The sequence below is a fragment of the Coffea arabica genome, chromosome 2c, assembly GCF_036785885.1.
Source record: "Coffea arabica cultivar ET-39 chromosome 2c, Coffea Arabica ET-39 HiFi, whole genome shotgun sequence".
In the NCBI taxonomy this organism is placed as follows: Eukaryota; Viridiplantae; Streptophyta; class Magnoliopsida; order Gentianales; family Rubiaceae; genus Coffea; species Coffea arabica.
The window spans coordinates 2,084,097-2,103,017 of NC_092312.1; the positions used below are offsets into that span (position 1 = coordinate 2,084,097).

Consider the following 18,921-nt stretch of genomic DNA (forward strand, 5'->3'; position numbering starts at 1 on the left):
GTTTAATCATATTTCTTGGTTTTAAAAAAACAAATAATACTAACTTATGTGTAAATACTTTTTTTAGTAAAATATAATATATTTTAATAATATTAAATATATTTATTTTCTCTCTCTCTCTCTCTCTCTCTCTCTTGTTTTCTCTAAATATTGAAGCAAAGCCTCTCCTTTTCTTTTTCTTTTTTTTCCCTCGGTTTGGTTGGAGGGTTTTAGACCCTAATATTACACGGCAACTAGCGTAGAGGCGTAAGCGAAGCCGCTCTCTGATGGATGCTTTTGACGGTATCAAGTGAGAAGAGAAGACTCATCAGAAGGCAGAAAGGAATAAAGGCGTTTGCTTTTCGGTACTGGCTTTCAACCTTTCCTTTCTTTCTTGGCTCATTATTAGTCAGTAGTCATTCTTCCGCGTTTGCTTTAGTTCCACGGAGGGAACCCAAGTAAAATAGAGTCCTATAATTACGATTGACGCCACCCGCGGACCCCACACAACGATGTGAGCACTGCAGAAACCACCAAAACAAAAAATAAAACGAAACCCTCTCTAATCAGGCCTTCCCCTCCCCAGAGGCGACAGACAGGACCCCACGCCCACCCAAAAGTCAAAGATGCCAATTTCGATGACTCGTCACTTCCAACTTCCAACTCCGTCCTGCCTTCTTTCGTTCTTTCTTTCTTTTGCCCTTTTCTCATGAGAAGGGATTCTGTCGTCCTCTCCTGCCTTCCCACTTCCCCTTGTATCAGTTTGCTTCCCTGCCATCGAAATCCAAATATTATTATAACAACGACAAAGTTGTTTCGGCCCATATAACAACAAGAAGGAGGAGGGCGTGCCGGTGCAGCCCTAGACTTGGAGACTTCAGTTCGGTTAGATAATCCAATTTAAATGCGCTTAATAACCAAATATAGAACATTTAAATTAATTAATATTAAATTTTTTATACAAAACTCACTCTAAAAAATAAATAATAAAATATTCAATTCATCACTTAATGTGACGATATACACTCATATATATATATATATATATTAAATTTAATACCTAATAATTTAATAACTCAGCGACTTTATATTTTGGATTTTAGTTTTATCGGACCGTATCTTTACTAACTTGCGAACAAGGGAGCGAAAAAAGAATCTCCGCTTGGGCCTGAATGGAGCATCACATAACTGGGGCTGTGGGTGCCACGTCAGAGGTTATTGGTGGAACAAATTTCACGGTAGTCGTAACAATAAACATTTACAAGCAAAGGAGGGATCTGGTGGACAATCATTGAAAAGCAGGAGCGTGACTTCAAGGGCGACCATCATGATAAAAACCAGGCCTCCATTGCAGATCTTGAACTGAGCCGGCCCAATCACCAGACACAACAGTACCCATTCCTACTTCCCCAAATGCAGGGGAAGCATTCATTTGGCATATAGGTGTAAATCTACATTAATCATTAGGCAACTAATTAGTGGATACACCAATTCACAAAACAATAGTACAACTCCGTACCATGTGAAAGAATAAGGCAAACTCCGCACTCCCGAAGAATGCAACACGAATTCTTTAGTAAGACTTGGCGAAAATCGCCACTTCTTCTGCCGGACTGCCTGTCATCAGGCATGATTTTGTCCCCTGGGGCTGTTCGAAAGGAAAGCATCTAATGGTAGCCCCCGTCTCTTCTTTGATCTTCAGCTCATCTTCGTCCCTGAACAAATGAAGTCGTTGCATTCAAAATGCAAACCAGTGATGAAGTCGTTGCAAAAGATTTGAGGACAGAACGCTAAACGCATAATTCAAAATTTAAGAATTATTAAAGGATTACCTAGCTGACCAAGGACCCCTAGCCCATTTGCCTTCAGATATTGCTTCTTTAAGCTCATCATAAGAGCTAACGTCCACAATATTACTATTAAAAAATATATATATATATAAATCTGTCAGCTAAGAATACTGAAGGAGTATTTGGTATAAGTCTGGCCAAGGACACAAAGGAGTATTTGGTATAAGTAACTCTAATTTGCCAAGAATGCAAGAGTCAACTGCTGGTGACATCTATTGCCACAAAATAGATATGCACAATTAAGTGTATTGCAGTACCACCCTTGACTTCAGCCAAACACTGACAAGCAAGGAGGATGGCAAGATCATTGTTGGTTTCTCTTTAGTCAAGATTCAGCTACACAAGCACATGCAGATACCATGACCGCAAATATATAGGAATCTTAAGTCAGTTCATCGTGTACCACCATCATGCAGCAGAATATGTTATTACGAGTGACACAAGCTCATAAAGTAGATGCCACATACCAATCTCGAAAGGAGGTTGCCCTCTCCAGTAGACAACTCTGAATCTCATCCAGCAACCCTTTAACATAAGCAACCAAAATTGAACAATCCATTGATATTCCGAAAACTTTTCCTTGTTTTCCAGGAATATCTCTTCTCGAAATGACCACAGTCCCACTAGACACATCACGAGGTCCAATCTCAATTCTTAAAGGTACTCCCTGCAGAAAAGCTAGGTAAATTTCAAAGTAATTTCAAAGCACAATCGTATCACATTCAACTGTAAAATAGCATTTCTTGAGATCCACACACATAACTTCCAAATATGGAATTGTTTTTAGCAACAGTAGACGTTTCAAAATTGAAACTTCATTCCCTTCCAGAAAACAAAGCCAACAATCACTTGAATAGCTCTAGTTGAGCTGGCCTTCAATAGATACCACTTGACTTGTTAATTATTCAAGCCAGTCTTCAAAAAGCTTTGGTTGAGCAAATCACAATTGGAACCTAATCACTCAAGTTGATTTTTTTTTTCAAACTAATTTTAAACAATACCTCTAGATGCTCAAGCGAAGTAAGGTGACAAGTCTTAAAAGTAACCAAGTTTGGTGAGATATATCAGAATTAACCATCATAAATCTTAAAGCTCCAAAGACATTAGTTACTTTTTGCCCTATGCTTGTTTGTTTAGATGTAGTCCCGCACTGATTAACATTCCAAGAAAAAAATCATTTGAAATGTTTATGTGGCCATGCATTTGGAATTTTCCTCTCCTGAATTTCTCTAATTTTTGTTCATTCTTTGGTGGGAGAAGTCCGATGGCAAGCTAGATACCAGGCAAGATACAAAACTTTACAGAAGCATGCAAACCTTCATCTCCCAAAAGTTATACTTCCATCCAGGTGTTCTCTGATCAGAGTCATCAACCTTAACCTTTATTCCAGCTGCTTGCAGTGTGTCTTTCACTGATGATGTAGCATTAAAAACTCCAGTTCTCTCATCTGCTTTCTTCCATATTGGGACAATCACAACCTGAAAGCAGTCAATAATAAGAGCTATTCCATCTCAAGAAAGACAATTTTTAACACACATAGCTAGGGAAATTGAAGGGCTACTGAAGCACAGAGCTGTTAGTTCACTGCACTGATAAGTCCAATTTCTGGACCAAAATCAAAACCAAAGTTGCAGAACTAATGTAAAATGCTAGAAATACAAAACCAGTTTAGGAAACCAAATAAGGATTAAAATATATCTGCTTTGCAAATTAATCAGCCCATTGAGTTCAAAACACTGCATCCATCCCCAGCCCCCATTCACTCTATCTTTCAGGCACACACATTAGAAAATACAGCCAGTAAAACAACCAAAAGCGTGCAATAGGCTCAGAAACAATTAATCAATCTCCGTCCGAAGAAGATTCTTCTCTCCATGTATGTAATGAATACGAAAAATTTCTTGTGCAACAAAGATTTGAAGAAAGTTCAAGGCCAACTTAGGCATTTGATAAATCACAGTTAGCACTCAAGACCAGTACAAAGTCACATAAACTGCTAATGCTAAAAGCAAAACAAGCAAAGGCTAATGTAAAGCAGATTACAGGCAAACATTGGTATCAAAGAAACAAAATTAACAACCAGTAGAAGCCCTTTTTGAATACCTGTACAGGTGCCAGCTTAGGTGGAAGCATTAAGCCCGTGTCATCCCCATGAGTCATGATAATACCTCCAACAAATCGCGTGCTAATAGCCCATGATGTCTGCCACACATGTTGCCTTTGTCCATTTTCATCTGTAAACTAAACAAGCAGACAGATAGTTTAGGGAATTGCACCTTCAATATTTCAAATACCAAAAATAGAACAGCAGAAAATTGATGCAAAACAACTATAGATGGTAGGATATTTTGCAAATGTGTTCAGCAATGAAAAGAGCTCAATAAATTTTAGCATCATCATCAGTTACACCAATTGCACAGCCTATAGAAAATCACAGAAAAAGGTAAAATGCTAAAATAAAAATTTTCTCAATACACAGCACAAACTGATGACAGTCAACTTTTTTTACTTGCATACTAGCAATCCTCTGGAGAAACGAAGCAACAAGGTCAGAAAATTTCTGTTTTCAAAATATAAAAAGCAGAAAAAGATCACAAATTGCATCCTAGTATCTGTAGCACCAAGAAAGAATGGGACAGCAAGGACCAATATCCCTAAGGCACACCACATGCAAGAGGGAAATACCATATCTGACACATTGTCTCAGAAAGACCCAAAATTTTGAATCCATTCGTCTAAAACAGCATACAGATTGATGTAAGCTACCAGATAAAACATCAATAACAAACCAAGAATGTTATCCCCTTTATTTAGGGGGCTTTACCAATAGCAGAATGCCATAACAAATAGGAATCAATTAATAAACGGCGTAGAATTAGTCTCCAACAAAAAAAATGGAAGAAAAAACTGTCTCTTCAGGACTTAATGCCAAAGTGACGTTTAGAATTAGTTTCCATAGTTCAGCTTGATTGAGTTAATGAAAGCATGACCTCAATGGGAATTTCTCTTGAAGCAATAACGCACTGGTCTCCTCGCCATTAGAGCTACAAACAACTATCTCAATTGATTTGTTTCTGACAGAAAAAAAAAAGGGTTCTTTTGTATACCCATAGTTATTATTGTCACTTTTTTTCTTTTAGTTTGATAGCTTCTACGATTCCATGGATTACATCTATTTACACAAATATCTCGACGATTCCTGCTCATTAATACATGGTTTGGCAGCCATCTGACAGGTGTACGAGTACTGATTTGATCTTTAACTTACATTTAAGTCCAAATAAGTTTAATCTTCATCGTTTCGTCATTCTAGACATTTTTTTCCTGTGCTTTCAACAATTTCCTTAGAGCTTTTTACTATCAGCATCCTCAAACTTACCTTCTACTCATGAAATTAAAACCAAGGAAACCAAAATAGACAGAATCATCCTCCTCTAAACAGGCCTATGAAAGAGTGGTTCAAAAGAAACTATTATGTTTTAACTGTTATAAAGCTTTTAATGGGATCATTGACCCTGATAGAATGGTATCTGTTTTTAGTTCAGGCCAAGCGATAGCCATCATCAACTTATTGTCATTCCTACCAATAATTGGCCATATGACTGAGACAGGATTTATCTTATTCTTTTCCAGAAGACCACTGTATCAGTTCCAAATTCTGATATGAATCTAACTATCCAAAATCAGAGGTCCCCATGGTGTATTTCCACAGTGTTTCTCAAACATTACAAGCATCCCAAAACTAGTAGTTCAACCTAAACTATGAAGCATGGGAAAGAAAGGATGGATTGGGGCTGGCCACAGAGAATAAATTAAACTTCCAAAACTAGTTCAACTGAACAAGCACATAGAACCCCACGAATTCTAATTTCTTACAGAACAGAAAATAAGCAACCATATGCTCCAGGAAGTAATCAACAAAGCTAAAGTACATTTATATAGCACTTCAAGTTTCAAGATGTGCCAATCCATCAATCTCATCTCATAAACAACAGCATACAGCAGAACATAGAGAATATTTAGTTGAACTGCAGAAAAACAGTATGCGTAAGCTGTTAACTGGATCAAGAGCCAACCTGAGTCCCAAAGGCCTGGGAAAAATTCTGTCCAAGGTTGTGGCTTGTTCCAGCCTGCAAAGCCTTTCGATCACCCATCATTGCCTCAATTGTGTAGGTTCTATTAGCTCCAGCAAATGTTTCCACCCTTGATTTACGACCTGCAATTACAGGTATGGCAGCTTGCTCATAAGCAAATTTTGTATAGACATCAATCATCTGCAATGCCTGCAGTTCAGCAACAGCATCAATATGTTAATGAAAAAGATGTTTAGCCTAAGTACTATATAAAGCTTTGCTGTAATATGAAAGATACCTCTTTCTCTGCCTCCTCTAGAGTGGTATGAGCAGTGTGGCCCTCTTGCCAGAGGAATTCAAGTGTTCTTATGAATGGTTTAGTACGCATTTCCCACCTTGTGACATTTGCCCACTGAAAACACATGAAGAAAACAAAGAATTAGTATGAACTACACCTAAACCATGCAATGGAACAAATAAATAATGCAACAAAAAAGAAACCTGGTTGATCATGAGCGGAAGATCACGATAACTATGAATCCATTGAGTGAACATGTGATTAACAATTGTTTCACTTGTTGGCCGGACCTGCCATAACCTCAGAGTGCAACAATCAAAGACAAAGCTCAGGTCGTATTTTAAACTTTAAGCAAACATTTAGATGGTTCCGCATAATCACTATATGGGGGGAAAAAAGAATTCACAAATATAAATTAATCAACCAATAACGTATTTACCACAAGCTTTTCCTCCAGCTCCTTTCCTCCTCCAATAGTGACAAGCGCCAATTCTGGACTAAACCCCTCAACATGACTAGCTTCTTTCTCTATGAATGAATAAGGTATAAACTGCCCACATCATCAGAACGCTGGTGAGTATAACTGACAGCGAAACCGACAATTACAGTCACGACTGCTGCTTATTGATTCTTTGAATACAAGCCAGAGAAACCAATACTTGCGAAGCCCACATCGAAAGAAATATAGCCGTAAATAGCCGTAATAATCATGGGGCAGAGGCATGATATAAGCTCACTAGCTTCATTCAGTGTTAATTCAGGAAGTATCATGTAGCACAATAAAATAACAAGAGGTAATCAAACTGTAATTCTTTTATGTCCGCTATGTTTCTAGATTCGGAAATATCAATTTTCTCACGTGCAAATGATATCCCAACTGAACCAAATAGTAAGATAGTAGTAACTGTTCGGTTATAAGAAAGATCACCTGTGGAAAATACATATTGCTATGACCAGTCTCCTTGAACTTGACATTCAAATATTCCTGCAGCATTTAACGTAATATCACATGAGAAAAGCAAAAAAGGGAGAAAAATAAAAACGACAACAAAATAAGAATCTTACTTGAATAGCTTCCCAAATAGCGTAACCGTAAGGGCGGATAACCATGGTGCCGCGAACAGGGCCGTAATCGGCGAGCTCCGCTTTGGAAATGATGTCTAAGTACCAAGCATTGAAGTCCTGAGAGCGTGGCGTTATGACCCGGTCCTTTTCTTTGTCCACGATCCGAGTATTCTGGTTCGCTTTTAGGCCATCGAGTTCCGGAGATATTTCCTTCTCGGCGGTGCCGCTCTGCACGGAGAGCGGCCGTAGAGGAAGACAGAGGTGGTGCCTCCGGCGAGATAACGACGGTGACCTGGCGGAGGTAGCAAAAAGTGATGTAAGAGAGGGCAGTCTCAAAGCCCCCATGAGTTGCAGTCCCTTGCTAGAGCAGAGAGTAGAGTACAGAGCGGAATTGGGAGGAGATGAGGCGTTCATTAGATGGTTATTGTGAAAGAAACGTTTCAACGTATTTGGGCCGTTGGATTGTACCGGGTAAAAGGTTACGGGGCCTCGTCGCTCTCTAATCCAATAACAAGGAGAAGGATCCGTGACCCAGAGTGAAGCGTGCACCCAGAAAAACTAGAGCACAAAAAGGAGAGAGGGGATCCTCCTTCTTCTTCTTCTTTTTTTTTTTTGGTCATTGCTTGCCGCACTTTTTTTATCTCCAACTATTAGCTCCAAAATTTAAATCCTGAAATTTGAACCTGAACTTACTAACGAAAAAACCCTAAAACTCTTTCCCTAATTATTGAGCCAACCATAGAAGTTGGGAAAACCCCTAAAACTCCTTCCCAAATTATTGAGCAAAACCATAGAAGTTGGGATAATCTATCTATATATATCTATATCTATATCTATATCTATATGTATTTAAGAAGGGGTTTTTAGCAGAAACTCTCTCAATGGCTTCTAAACTTCTCATTCTTTTTTCTAGATTTTTGTATTTATTTTAATACATAAAAAGTAGTGGGTTATAACCCACCTTATCACCAATCAAAATTAAATTTAAAATATTCCCACTATCTCTTAACTCATCCTACAACCACTCCTATAAATCCTCTAATCATCATCCCACGTTCCCCCCACATTTCCTCCCACGTTTCCCACTCTAATTAAGAGTCCTCCAATTTGTTTGATTCAGTACTATTTGTTTGATTCATAGATTTCTGATTTCAGGCTTGCAAAATGGTTTCCATCACAGTGGACTCACCATTCAATTGTTCCAATTGAAGGAACTTTTGGGTAGATTACTTGTCTCCGTTTTTTTTATTTCTTTCTTCCATAAACTGCTACAAGTTGGGTCTTGTGCTGAAATGTATTTCTTGCCGATTTTACAGGCACTTAGCACCTGAACACTTCATGCACGGCGTTGTCAATGAGAAGACAGATGTGTTTGCATTTGGAGTCTTTTTGCTGAAGCTTCTATCTGGCAAAAAACCAGTAGATGGTTCTCATCAAAGCTTACATAATTGGGTAATCAAAGGCAGCCAATTTTAGGATTCTTGTTTAACACATGATGGAAAAGTCAAATTTCTAATTCCTGGTAGTGAATTCAATAGTGAGGTTCTTCCATTTGGCGTCCCACAATGAGTAAGGTATTACTATTTCCATTCAATTACTACAATTATTGTATCATATCCCTCTGCATTTTCTTAATATATATTTATTTTTTATAGTACTATTTATAAACTATGTAAAAAAATCCACTAATTTCGTACGTTCTTAATTATCAGAAAAATGGTGATAGGTTATTCAGCCAACGAATTTATTCATGCGAAAATCGTGTATTTTCATTTGTAGTATGCACTTCACAAAATTCAACAGAGTTAATTAAATCACTAATTTTGGCTTTCGTACTAAAAGTGGATTGGTGTGAAGAGTGTTCGCACCTTCAAGCAAGATTATCAAATCGAATGCTTAGTATTTGTAAGTATTTCATTTTAACAACATTCAATTATATTCATTTGTAGAAATGTATCATTCTCTTTTTTAATATAAATTTTTATTTTTTTATCAGAATCCATTTTCCAAAAAAAGACAGTTCTTGAATGATGATATACACATTCTATTATATTTCAAACTATTGTGAAACAGATATTACATTTTAATTTTGTTGGTACAATTTTTTCACCTTTATTTGTTCACCATTTTATTTTTATTTTTTTCAATAATGTCAGCACCGTGCTATCACACTAGTATCTATATGCATTGTAGAGAGGATTTTTAGCAGAGACTCTCTCAATGGCTTCCAATTTTCTCATTCTTTTTTTCTAGAATTTTGTGAATATTTATACATAAAATCTAATTAAAAACTTTAAAATTGTGGGTTATAACTAATCCTATCACTAATCAAATTTAAAATTTAAAACTTTCTCACTATCTCCTTCATAAACCGTTTATAGTTTGTTATTTATACTTTAAGTCTTTTTTACTTCTTAATTAAATAAAATACATTTGTCAAGCCAAATTTCTCAAGGATAATTGATTAGTCTCATTTTAAAATTATTCACCCTATTATGTCCTTATCACTTTAGCCCCTTTTATTCCTTCATTAAAGAGGATTAATTTATCTAGCCAAATCCTTAAGATAATGTGATTAGTCATATTTTTTAGTTATTCATCCAATTATTTCTTTATCGCTTTCCTTCTGGATACAATAATCATTTGTCAAAGTATTATAATGATATACTCGATTACTCTTATTTTTTAATAATTCATGTTTCAATTACTAAATCAATTTTCTTGTGGCCTTAAACTTTTTTTTTTTTTTTGTATTCAACAAGCTGAGGGCACTTACTAGGTTTGCTTTTTATAATTTTTATATTTTTATGTTGGATTTTATTCAATAGGTTTGTTTTTTAAAGTTTTAAAATTTGAATGTTGAATTTATACTCTAACATTAAATTGGAGTATGTAAATAATAATTATGACATTTTATTTGCACTTAGAATAATCTCAATATTAATATCGTGCAAGCATCGAGATGACTTTTCATTTAGAACATGTACACCAAAAAGTGTATGTAAAGAAAATCTTATGTATGAATTTTAAATTAATAAAGGTGTATTTAGAAGGTTACTTTTGGTGGTATTTTAGCAAAATTTTGATAAAAAGGTTGTATTTCACCAATTTTACATCTGAAGGTTTACTTTTTCTTGATGATTGCAATTCTTGCTTTTTATTTGATTAAAAACACTTAAAAATGAGGCAGCAACTTGGAAAAATAATTCTAACTTTTTATATGTCCAAAAACACTTAAAAAGTGAGATAATGAATCCTAAATAGTGAAAGCATTTAAAAGATAGAACTGTAAGGTTAGGAAAGGTAAATATTAGGGGACAGTTATCAAATTTGATGATTCATGTGAGTCTGGGCAAGTTATAATTAGGTTAATATATATATTCCTACTTAGTTAATGGTTAAAAATAAACGAGTCATCAATGAATATAGTTTTATATGAGTTTGAATTATCCAATCACCCATTCACAGCCCACTATCAAATTTTATTTACTTTTTCATCCATATTTTGTTAGCAACAAAATAGTAAATCATATCAATATATCAAGTTAATAAATCAATTTTTACCTAAAGAAAGAGAAAAAACAAAAAAAAAATTGCTCAAAGGAGCCTAAAATGATCATCATAGTGAGTTTCAAATTTTGTCACTATACGACAATCTAAAAATAGTTTAGGTATTAATGCAAACAATCAATTAACATTCACGAAATTTATTAAACTTTTTATGAAATGAATGAAGGAAGTAGGATAAATTTTAAAAAATAAAATAATAGAAATTAAAGAAGAGGAAAAACGATGAATACATCTTTGCAAAAATTAGAATATAATTATTAGAGTAATTTAGATTTACCCACTAATGATTGAGTTTGAATCTACGTCTAATTTAATTAAGTCAAAATAAGTGATCCAAATATGTCAATTTCATACCCACTAATTAATGGGTTAATTTGGTCACCCATTTGAATCCAATTAAATTACATACGCAAACTCATTTGTTAATAGGCGAGCCAAATAAATAGGTTACCATTTACATTTATGAATAGATGAAAATAATAATAGAATAGGAGATAAGCGAGCTGTAAAATTAGATAAGAGATAGGATAATTGAGTGACAGCGAGATAGAGCAAAGAAAAAATAGGATTTAATAAAACGAGAAAGGGTTGTAGGGATAAAAAAAAAAAATTGGGTAAGATTTGAAGAAATGACGAAAGATTGTAAGGATGCGAGAAAGTTAGATTCAAAAAGTGAAAAGGAGAGTAGTAAAGAATAGGAGAAATATCGAGGAGAGAGGAGGTTCAGAGATCGAAAAAGTGGCACCAAAGGGAAGATATGAGAGAAATGGGTAATAATGTTGTGTTTGACCATATTTCTCCTCATTCTCATATAAACCAAAATACTAGTATGATACTGATTAGTGATTAGAAGTTTGTCCAAAGAGGGTGTACAATTAATTGCCTTGAACAATGGTGAGTTCCTCTCTATGCTGTAGTAAAGGTAAAACACAATGCTGTGGAGTCCTTTGATTGCAATCATCCAAATCCAAAAATAAATGGACAAACAAATAAGAGGCTCGAGGAACAACTTTTATTAGATTCATATAAATATCATTTCACGGAAGTTGCCGGCTTGTATTCGAAATGCAATGCTTGTTCGTGGTACGAATCTTGTATTCGAAAGAACTGTGTTGAGCCACGTACTCTCAGATTCCACACAACTGCAACTGATGATATATGCCTTTCCAACGCTGGTTTATCATGAGATACGGTATTCCAAAACTCAAACACCTGACTAAGAAATTCCCCGGTATCACAAATTAAAGGGAAATTACTAGTATTTTAGGATAGTATATCAGAAAATCAACAAGAAAAGCATTCTTGAATCTAAGAAAAATTAAAACAGTAGATAACTGAGGTGGATTCACAAATGAAAAGGCAACATAGAATTCAGAATCAGCACAGAGGAACAGTAATATGATATATCCCCAAAATCAAAGACATGGATAGAGTTAAAGCAGGGTTTTCTCCCAACAGGACTCAAGTGACAGTCAATTCATTGACTGACATCAGCACGACATCTACATAATGCTAGTTAGTGATGGTTGTAGCTTAGGCAAGGATTAGAACTTCTGCAGCTTTGGTGTCATAGTCAACATGAAACACCAAAAATTATCATCCTTCCAGTTTTCATATGCTTGTTTCACTGATATGGGTGAATAGAAACCCAGGAACTCTGGCATCCCAGCATTAGAACTTCTGCAGTTTTGGTGTCTCCTTCAACGTGAAACCAAGAAAATTATCATCCTTCCAGTTTTCATATGTATGTTTCACTGATATGGGTGAAGAGAAACCCAGAAATTCAGCATCCCCGCATTCAGCAACTTTATTTTCATTCAGTATCATTGGCATTTCTTCCATTTCCAAGCACTTCACAGGGCTGTCCTGCTGAAAATTAAAGACAAAAGTTAGTTATGCCAATAGCTGCATTCATTTGAGGAGGGAAAAGAAAGCCTAGGGTAACAGAAAAACTAAGAAGTGTGATTGACCTTCTTCAACTCCAATGTTTCCGGAAGCACCAATGAAGATCCTGCTATCAACAGAACGTTAAGCGAATGAAAAGCTTGACTTGTAATTCAAATATTCACATTTAAGACAAAAATGAACACTAAAGCAGATATACCTTTGTCTAGTCCAACTGTGTCCAAAAAAAAGCCAAAGTTCATTATGTTTCTCCGTGCTTTTATGCAATCATGATGATTGTGCAGAAAGGCCTCCTCCTTAATGGCACTTTGAATGTTCTCTCCATCTTTGGCACTTACTTTCTGGCCTTGACTCTTCTTAGAAAGATGTTGAACAGATGGCTTTGCAGAGTTGGTAAGGTCACTGAGAGCCTTTCTACCGCCTGCTTTCACTTTCTCCGGGGGTGCCTTGGACATATTTGCTTTGCCTGCACCAAGAACTTTTCCTGTAGAAACCACATTTATGGAATTATGCTTTGTTGATGGCTGAAGGGCAGAAGGTTTCCCTGAATTTGATATATCATTAAGTGCTCTTCTTCCACCAAGTGCTCCATTCTTGGTAGCCCTGTAGGCATCAATCTTTCCTCCAAGAGAAGCTCCTATACATGACAAAGTTAATTAGAAGAAATGATTTCTCTCTAGAGAGTAAAGAGTCATTCAAAGTGAGAGTGTGCAAGATAATGGCACCTGTAGAATGAACGTTCAGATTCTGATCTTGAATCAATCGTCCAGTTGGAGTTGCCATGAGTTGTCAGTTACAGAAACCTAGCAGGACTTCTGCAATTCTAGTGAAAGTTTAAACCATTAAAGTCGACGTGAAAAGTGATTCTGCATAAACATCATAATTTTTTGTAGTGTTCCAGTACTGCCAAAACCGAGGATTGCCAATGCTGATTTGAACATATAAATCAATCAAGTGATTGTACAGTATTAGAGATACGTCACGCTAAACTGTAACATGGGGCAGCCTATGAACTAAACGGCTACAAACCACAATAACCAAAACAATAGGAAGAAACTGGAGAAGACAAACACAGGACAGACTTGAGAGACACGATACATAAATTTAAACCTTTTGCGAATGCAAATCACAATGTTTTGCAGACACAAAAGATAAGGAAATTTCACAAATATCTGACGAATTCTTAAAATCCCAGGCTCATGTAGCACAATGGGTATATGTCAAATTGAATATACCCTTCGTAAATAATTGTGGCTGGTTCTTGTAAAATTCTGAACCAGAATCTATTGCAACAGGAAGAAACCTATAGATGATATAATCTCGACAACCTAAGGCGTACGAGCCCTTCCTTTTTACCATCATGCATATTTCGTTACGCTGACCAAAGCCCCAAATTTCTTGAATCCAACTTGCAACAGCAAACAGACTGAGCTAGGAACAAATACAGAATGCGAATGGCTCCATTTTCAGATTGTACAGTGGTATCTAAACTGACCAAAAAAGACAATGGAATATTTCTTCAATAAAAGAACTCAATCGAAACCATATAACAGAATCAGGAACCTTTTGCAATTATTTGGAACTTCCCTTTGAATTTTAATAATGATTCTTTGAATACTCCATGAAAGAGCTCAGATAATCGTGAGAGAATGGGTTTAAGTAAATAAATTAGTAGTAAAAAATTCCAGAGAAAACCACCCGGAAAAATAAACTAAGAAAAAGCCCTCAAATTCGATAACCCAAAACAAATGGCATTAAAATTCAAGTATCCAACTTATCATTCGTACTGAAAATTCAAGTATCGAATTCTAGGGCAACAAAGAAAATTCATGTGTACTGGCAATTCATGCATCCAACCTCAGGGAAACCAAGACAATGGATAAAGTATACAGTCATGCATTATAATGAAAATCAAATTGCTTTAATCTGTACTCGAAACCAGAAACCAATAGATCTAGAAAGAAAACTTACACAAGCGCTTCGTACTTATTATAGTTCGCTTCCTTTACAGAAAAATTACTCGCGTTCTTGGATATCTTGAAGCTACCTCTATCTGCAATTTTCTGGATTTGTTGGCGATGACAGTGTAAATTCAACGGCTCCTCAGTTTGGGTCTTCCTCCTATATGTAAAGGACCGCCCTTCGGCACCAACGGTCATATTTTTAGACTATTCCCTAATTGCTATGTCTTGGCCCAAGTATTTACGAGAATGGGATTTTATTTTCATTTGTAAGTATTTCCGAATTTGGTACAATACTTTTAATTTGCTTAAACGATTCCTTTTTTTTTTTCGTCATCCGAATTTTGAAAAGATACTTGCACTGGTACTTTTGGAATTTTAATCCTGTAAATGGTATAAATGGCATGAATGGGCACTTATCTTTTTTAACTTTTTTTTTTTAAAAAAAAAGGAACGAGTTGTTCTTGAGTAATAAATTGTTTTAAGGTTAAGATAAAAGTTTTATTCTCTTACGCAGTTGAGACAAACATAATATTAGAAATGCAAATAGTAATGTATTTCCCAAAGATTGTTGTTATTTGTATATGAAATTCCTTCTGTGAAATGAAAATCAAATTATACGAAATTTCTTATCTATACACAGTTCATCATTACATAAAAACAAAAAGATAAGTCCGCTTGAAAAAGATACGAAGTTCATCCGTTTGGATTAGCTATTTTTTTGGGTGTTTTTAAAAAATTTTGCTGTAGCAAACTTTTTAGAGTATATTTTGGGATATTTAAGAATAGAAGAGTTTTTAGAATATATTTTAAGATATTTTTTAAAATTTTAAAAAAATTTAAACTATCTTTTAGATTACCTTTTAAAGTACTTTTTAAAAATTTTTATTATGTTTGAAAAACACTCCCATAAAGGACATGATAAGGCTCGCTCACTCTCACTCTCACTCTGTCTCTCTCTCTCTCTCTTTCTAAACAATAAAAAGGGTCCTTAACAAGTTATCTACAGATATTTTGGTTTCCAAAACTCAATGTTCATATATCGTTCATGCATACATGAAAAAAAAAATTAATAAACATTTTTCAATTTTTTTTATAGGCAAATTCGATATCAAAAGCACAAAGATTATGGAGTCAAATTAGAAATCCACCAAGAGCCTGGAATTGTAATAGGAATCCATTGAATATCGTCTGAAGGTTTGTGACTTTTAGGCCTTGTTTGGATTGCCGTTTTCCGTCGAAAAATTACGTCGTTTTCCGTGATCACATTTCCCTATTACTTTTTTCCCTCACATACATCAAATCGCTACAGTAATTTTTCCATGAAAAATGACGAAAAATGCAATCCTTTCCGACAACCCAACCTTCGGACATTGGCTTTCGGGACATCATGGTTTCTTGTTTTTCACTTCAAGGATAAAAATAACTTTAGGTTTAACTAAATTTGAAATCACAAAAGTCACTTTTTTAAATGAAAAAAATTAGAAAACAAATTTTAATTTCAAGATGATAATTCTTATTTTGGGATATCAAGAAATCAGAAATATAACAATAAAAAATGGGTTGGCAAGAGTATTACTTTTATTTAATATGACTCCTACGAAGCTAAAGTAGAGCTGAAGATGACATCAAGCGAGTTGGAATCAGAATCTAAAAATCAGAAATTATTTTCTCTTGCAACAATTGAGCCGCTTTGCCATCAACAAAAGTCATCCATATATGACAAAAGCGTCCACATGCATATTTCTTATTGATGATAGTATGATACACAAGGTGTTTGGACTTGGAACGAGGACCAATGCATGGAGCTCGCAAGTTGTAACCATCATAAAAGCAAAATGTTTTCATGCCTGGATTGGTAAGTGAATTGAATGCTTTCAGTTGATGGTTCAATTATGGTTCAATGATTTTAATTGTTAAAATTAATTTAATATTAAATAAGTTGGTTAACATATTGATAAACTGCAGAGAGACATATTTAGAGGGGAACTGGTTCAAAGGTTTGGCTTTTTTGTTGGTTTTGACCGATTCATTTGACTTTTCGACTTAACACTAAATTGGATCAGTTCTAGTTAAGACTGTGAATGGAACGGAGCCAGTCCAGTCTTGACCCAAAAAGAGGCCGTTGAACCTAATATCTAATTTAGCTAGGTATAGTATGAATTTGAACATTGCCCAGGCCGTTTGGTAAGTGAGTTTTTGGGATATTTGTCTAAAACTTTACTATAATTTACTGTAGAAGTTTTTTTAAAAAATTTTTGAAGTGTGTAAATTTTTGAATATTTTGAAGTGTATAGTTTAAAAATTTTGAAAATTTTTTGAGGTTACTGTAGTTAAAATTTTTAAAAAATTTGTAGCAGACAAACTTGGTAAAAAACTCAAGTGCCAAACAGGTTGTACGTGTAAGTTGAGTTTGTACTTTGCCAAGTTTGAACCCGAATAAGACCCTGACTCATGCATAAGTATAATTATATAGGTAATATATATACATATATGTATAGTATTTATAATCTATAATTATACAATCATAACATAAAATATCAATAATTTATGTAAAAATTAATAGTAATTCATCATTCATAATTATTTATTATATATAATTATGTATTTAATTATGAATTTGGACTGAGCCTAGGGTTCATATAAAACTGTGAACCGAGCTTGAGTTTGCTAACTTGAGCCTGAGCCTGAGCCTGAGATTTCGAAAGCCCTAATTAATTTGTGAACTGAGTTTTGAACTTCATAATACAGTTCGGCTCTAGAAACCCAATTGATTGCCCTAATTTGAAGACTGTTCCGTAGTTCAACCGGTTGAAAAAGTCGGAGTGGTTTTTAAAAGGGAAAAGAGTCCCAATGACCCTCCAACTCTTTCTCAAGTAAAATTTTAGCCCTCCAATAATTAATGTTAAAGTTTTGGCCCTCGATCTAATAAAATAGTATATTCATGGTCCTTCTGTCAAATCCAGCAGTTAAAATTGACGGAAAGCATCATCTCGTGAGAATATCAAGGGCATAAATAGTCTCTAAGCAAAGAAAAGTAAAAGTACTTTCATCACTGATTTTTCCTCCAACAATTTCCACTCCTTTTTCACCACTAATCAGTCCCTTGCCTCTCCAATGATGGTCGGGTCGCCTTCAACTTCAGCAATCTCGAAGGGTGCTAGTGGAAGCCCAAGAACCACTACATCGGCCTCTGCTAGTGGTAAAACAGGCCAAGCTTCTTTATCGGCGATTCTTTCCCACTTTCCCTCCAACAACAAAAAAAAAAAAAAAAAAAAAAACTTTCCGACCTCTCTACAACCTAACCCTAGCAATTTTCCCTCTGAATTTCCCTTCAGAGATGTTTGAATTAAGGCTGGTTCAGGGTAGTTTATTAAAGAAGGTTCTGGATGCCATAAAAGATTTGGTGAACGATGCGAATTTCGACTCTTTCTCGAGTGGCTTCTCCTTGCAAGCCATGGACTCCAGCCACGTCGCGCTGGTGGCTCTGCTGCTTAGTGCTCAAAGGCTTTGAGCACTACCGCTGTGACCGTAATTTTTCCATGGGGATGAATCTTAACAATATGGCTAAGATGCTCAAGTGCGCCGGAAACGATGACATCATCACCATTAAAGGCGACGATGGCAGTGATACTGTTACCTTCATGTTTGAAAGTCCCACTCAAGATAAGATAGCTGATTTTGAAATGAACCTTATGGACATCGACAGTGAGCACCTTGGAACCCTAGAAACAGAGTACCAGGCTATTGTTAGGATGTCTTCGGCTGAGTTTGCTAGAATTTGTAAGGATTTCAGCAGTATTGGTGATACAGTGGTGATATCAGTGACAAAAAAAGGCGTAAAATTTTCAACAAAAGGTGATATTGGGTCTGCAAATATTTTTTTGCCGGCAGAATACAACTGTTGACAAGCCAGAGGAAGCAACTATTATAGAAATGAATGATCCAGTATCCTTGACATTTGCCCTTAGGTATTTGAACTCTTTTACCAAGGCAAGCCCATTGGCAGAGATGGGTTATATAAGATTTTACCTGGCGCCTAAGATTGAAGAGGATGAAGAAGAGACAGAGCCTTGAGTTTGAATGCTCCAGCAGTGGATCCAAACCTTTTGCTCAGAGACTATAATGTCCTTGATATTTGGTCGTACATATCACGAGATGATGCTTTCCGTCAATTTTAATTGCTGGATTTGACAGAAGGGCCATGAGTATACTATTTT

At 35.5% G+C, this 18,921-nt stretch overlaps 2 protein-coding genes and 1 pseudogene across 9 annotated transcripts; 1 reads left to right on the top strand and 2 right to left on the bottom strand.

Moving 5' to 3' along the window:
- Positions 1-1,141: 1,141 nt before the first annotated feature.
- Positions 1,142-7,903, bottom strand: LOC113724986 (proline--tRNA ligase, chloroplastic/mitochondrial). Of its 4 annotated transcripts, none has more exons than XR_003457257.2 (12): positions 7,266-7,903; positions 7,129-7,185; positions 6,640-6,750; positions 6,404-6,490; positions 6,201-6,314; positions 5,906-6,112; positions 3,933-4,070; positions 3,146-3,307; positions 2,297-2,496; positions 1,812-1,895; positions 1,499-1,694; positions 1,142-1,450 (listed from the first exon to the last, which is right to left on the bottom strand). XR_003457257.2 is itself a non-coding variant. In XM_027247917.2 (11 exons), exons 1-11 carry the CDS (start codon positions 7,677-7,679, stop codon positions 1,553-1,555), a joined length of 1,716 nt encoding a protein of 571 aa, XP_027103718.1. In that variant the 5' UTR covers positions 7,680-7,903; the 3' UTR covers positions 1,142-1,552. The 4 variants fall into 4 exon arrangements, 1 of the variants encoding a protein (XP_027103718.1); XR_003457256.2 differs by having other exon boundaries at positions 1,142-1,430; positions 7,266-7,902; XR_003457258.2 differs by lacking the exon at positions 1,812-1,895 and having other exon boundaries at positions 1,142-1,430; positions 7,266-7,901.
- Positions 7,904-12,151: 4,248 nt separating this feature from the next.
- On the bottom strand, positions 12,152-14,904 carry LOC113724988 (uncharacterized). Of its 5 annotated transcripts, none has more exons than XM_027247921.2 (5): positions 14,712-14,904; positions 13,466-13,555; positions 12,940-13,377; positions 12,806-12,849; positions 12,152-12,701 (listed from the first exon to the last, which is right to left on the bottom strand). In XM_027247921.2, exons 2-5 carry the CDS (start codon positions 13,521-13,523, stop codon positions 12,507-12,509), a joined length of 735 nt encoding a protein of 244 aa, XP_027103722.1. In that variant the 5' UTR covers positions 13,524-13,555; positions 14,712-14,904; the 3' UTR covers positions 12,152-12,506. The 5 variants fall into 5 exon arrangements, with proteins under 5 accessions (XP_027103722.1, XP_027103723.1, XP_027103719.1 ...); XM_027247922.2 differs by having other exon boundaries at positions 12,806-12,846; positions 14,712-14,903; XM_027247918.2 differs by having other exon boundaries at positions 12,152-12,704; positions 14,712-14,903.
- A 3,076-nt stretch (positions 14,905-17,980) lies between these two features.
- On the top strand, positions 17,981-18,784 carry LOC140035800 (proliferating cell nuclear antigen-like; annotated as a pseudogene).
- Positions 18,785-18,921: the final 137 nt, after the last annotated feature.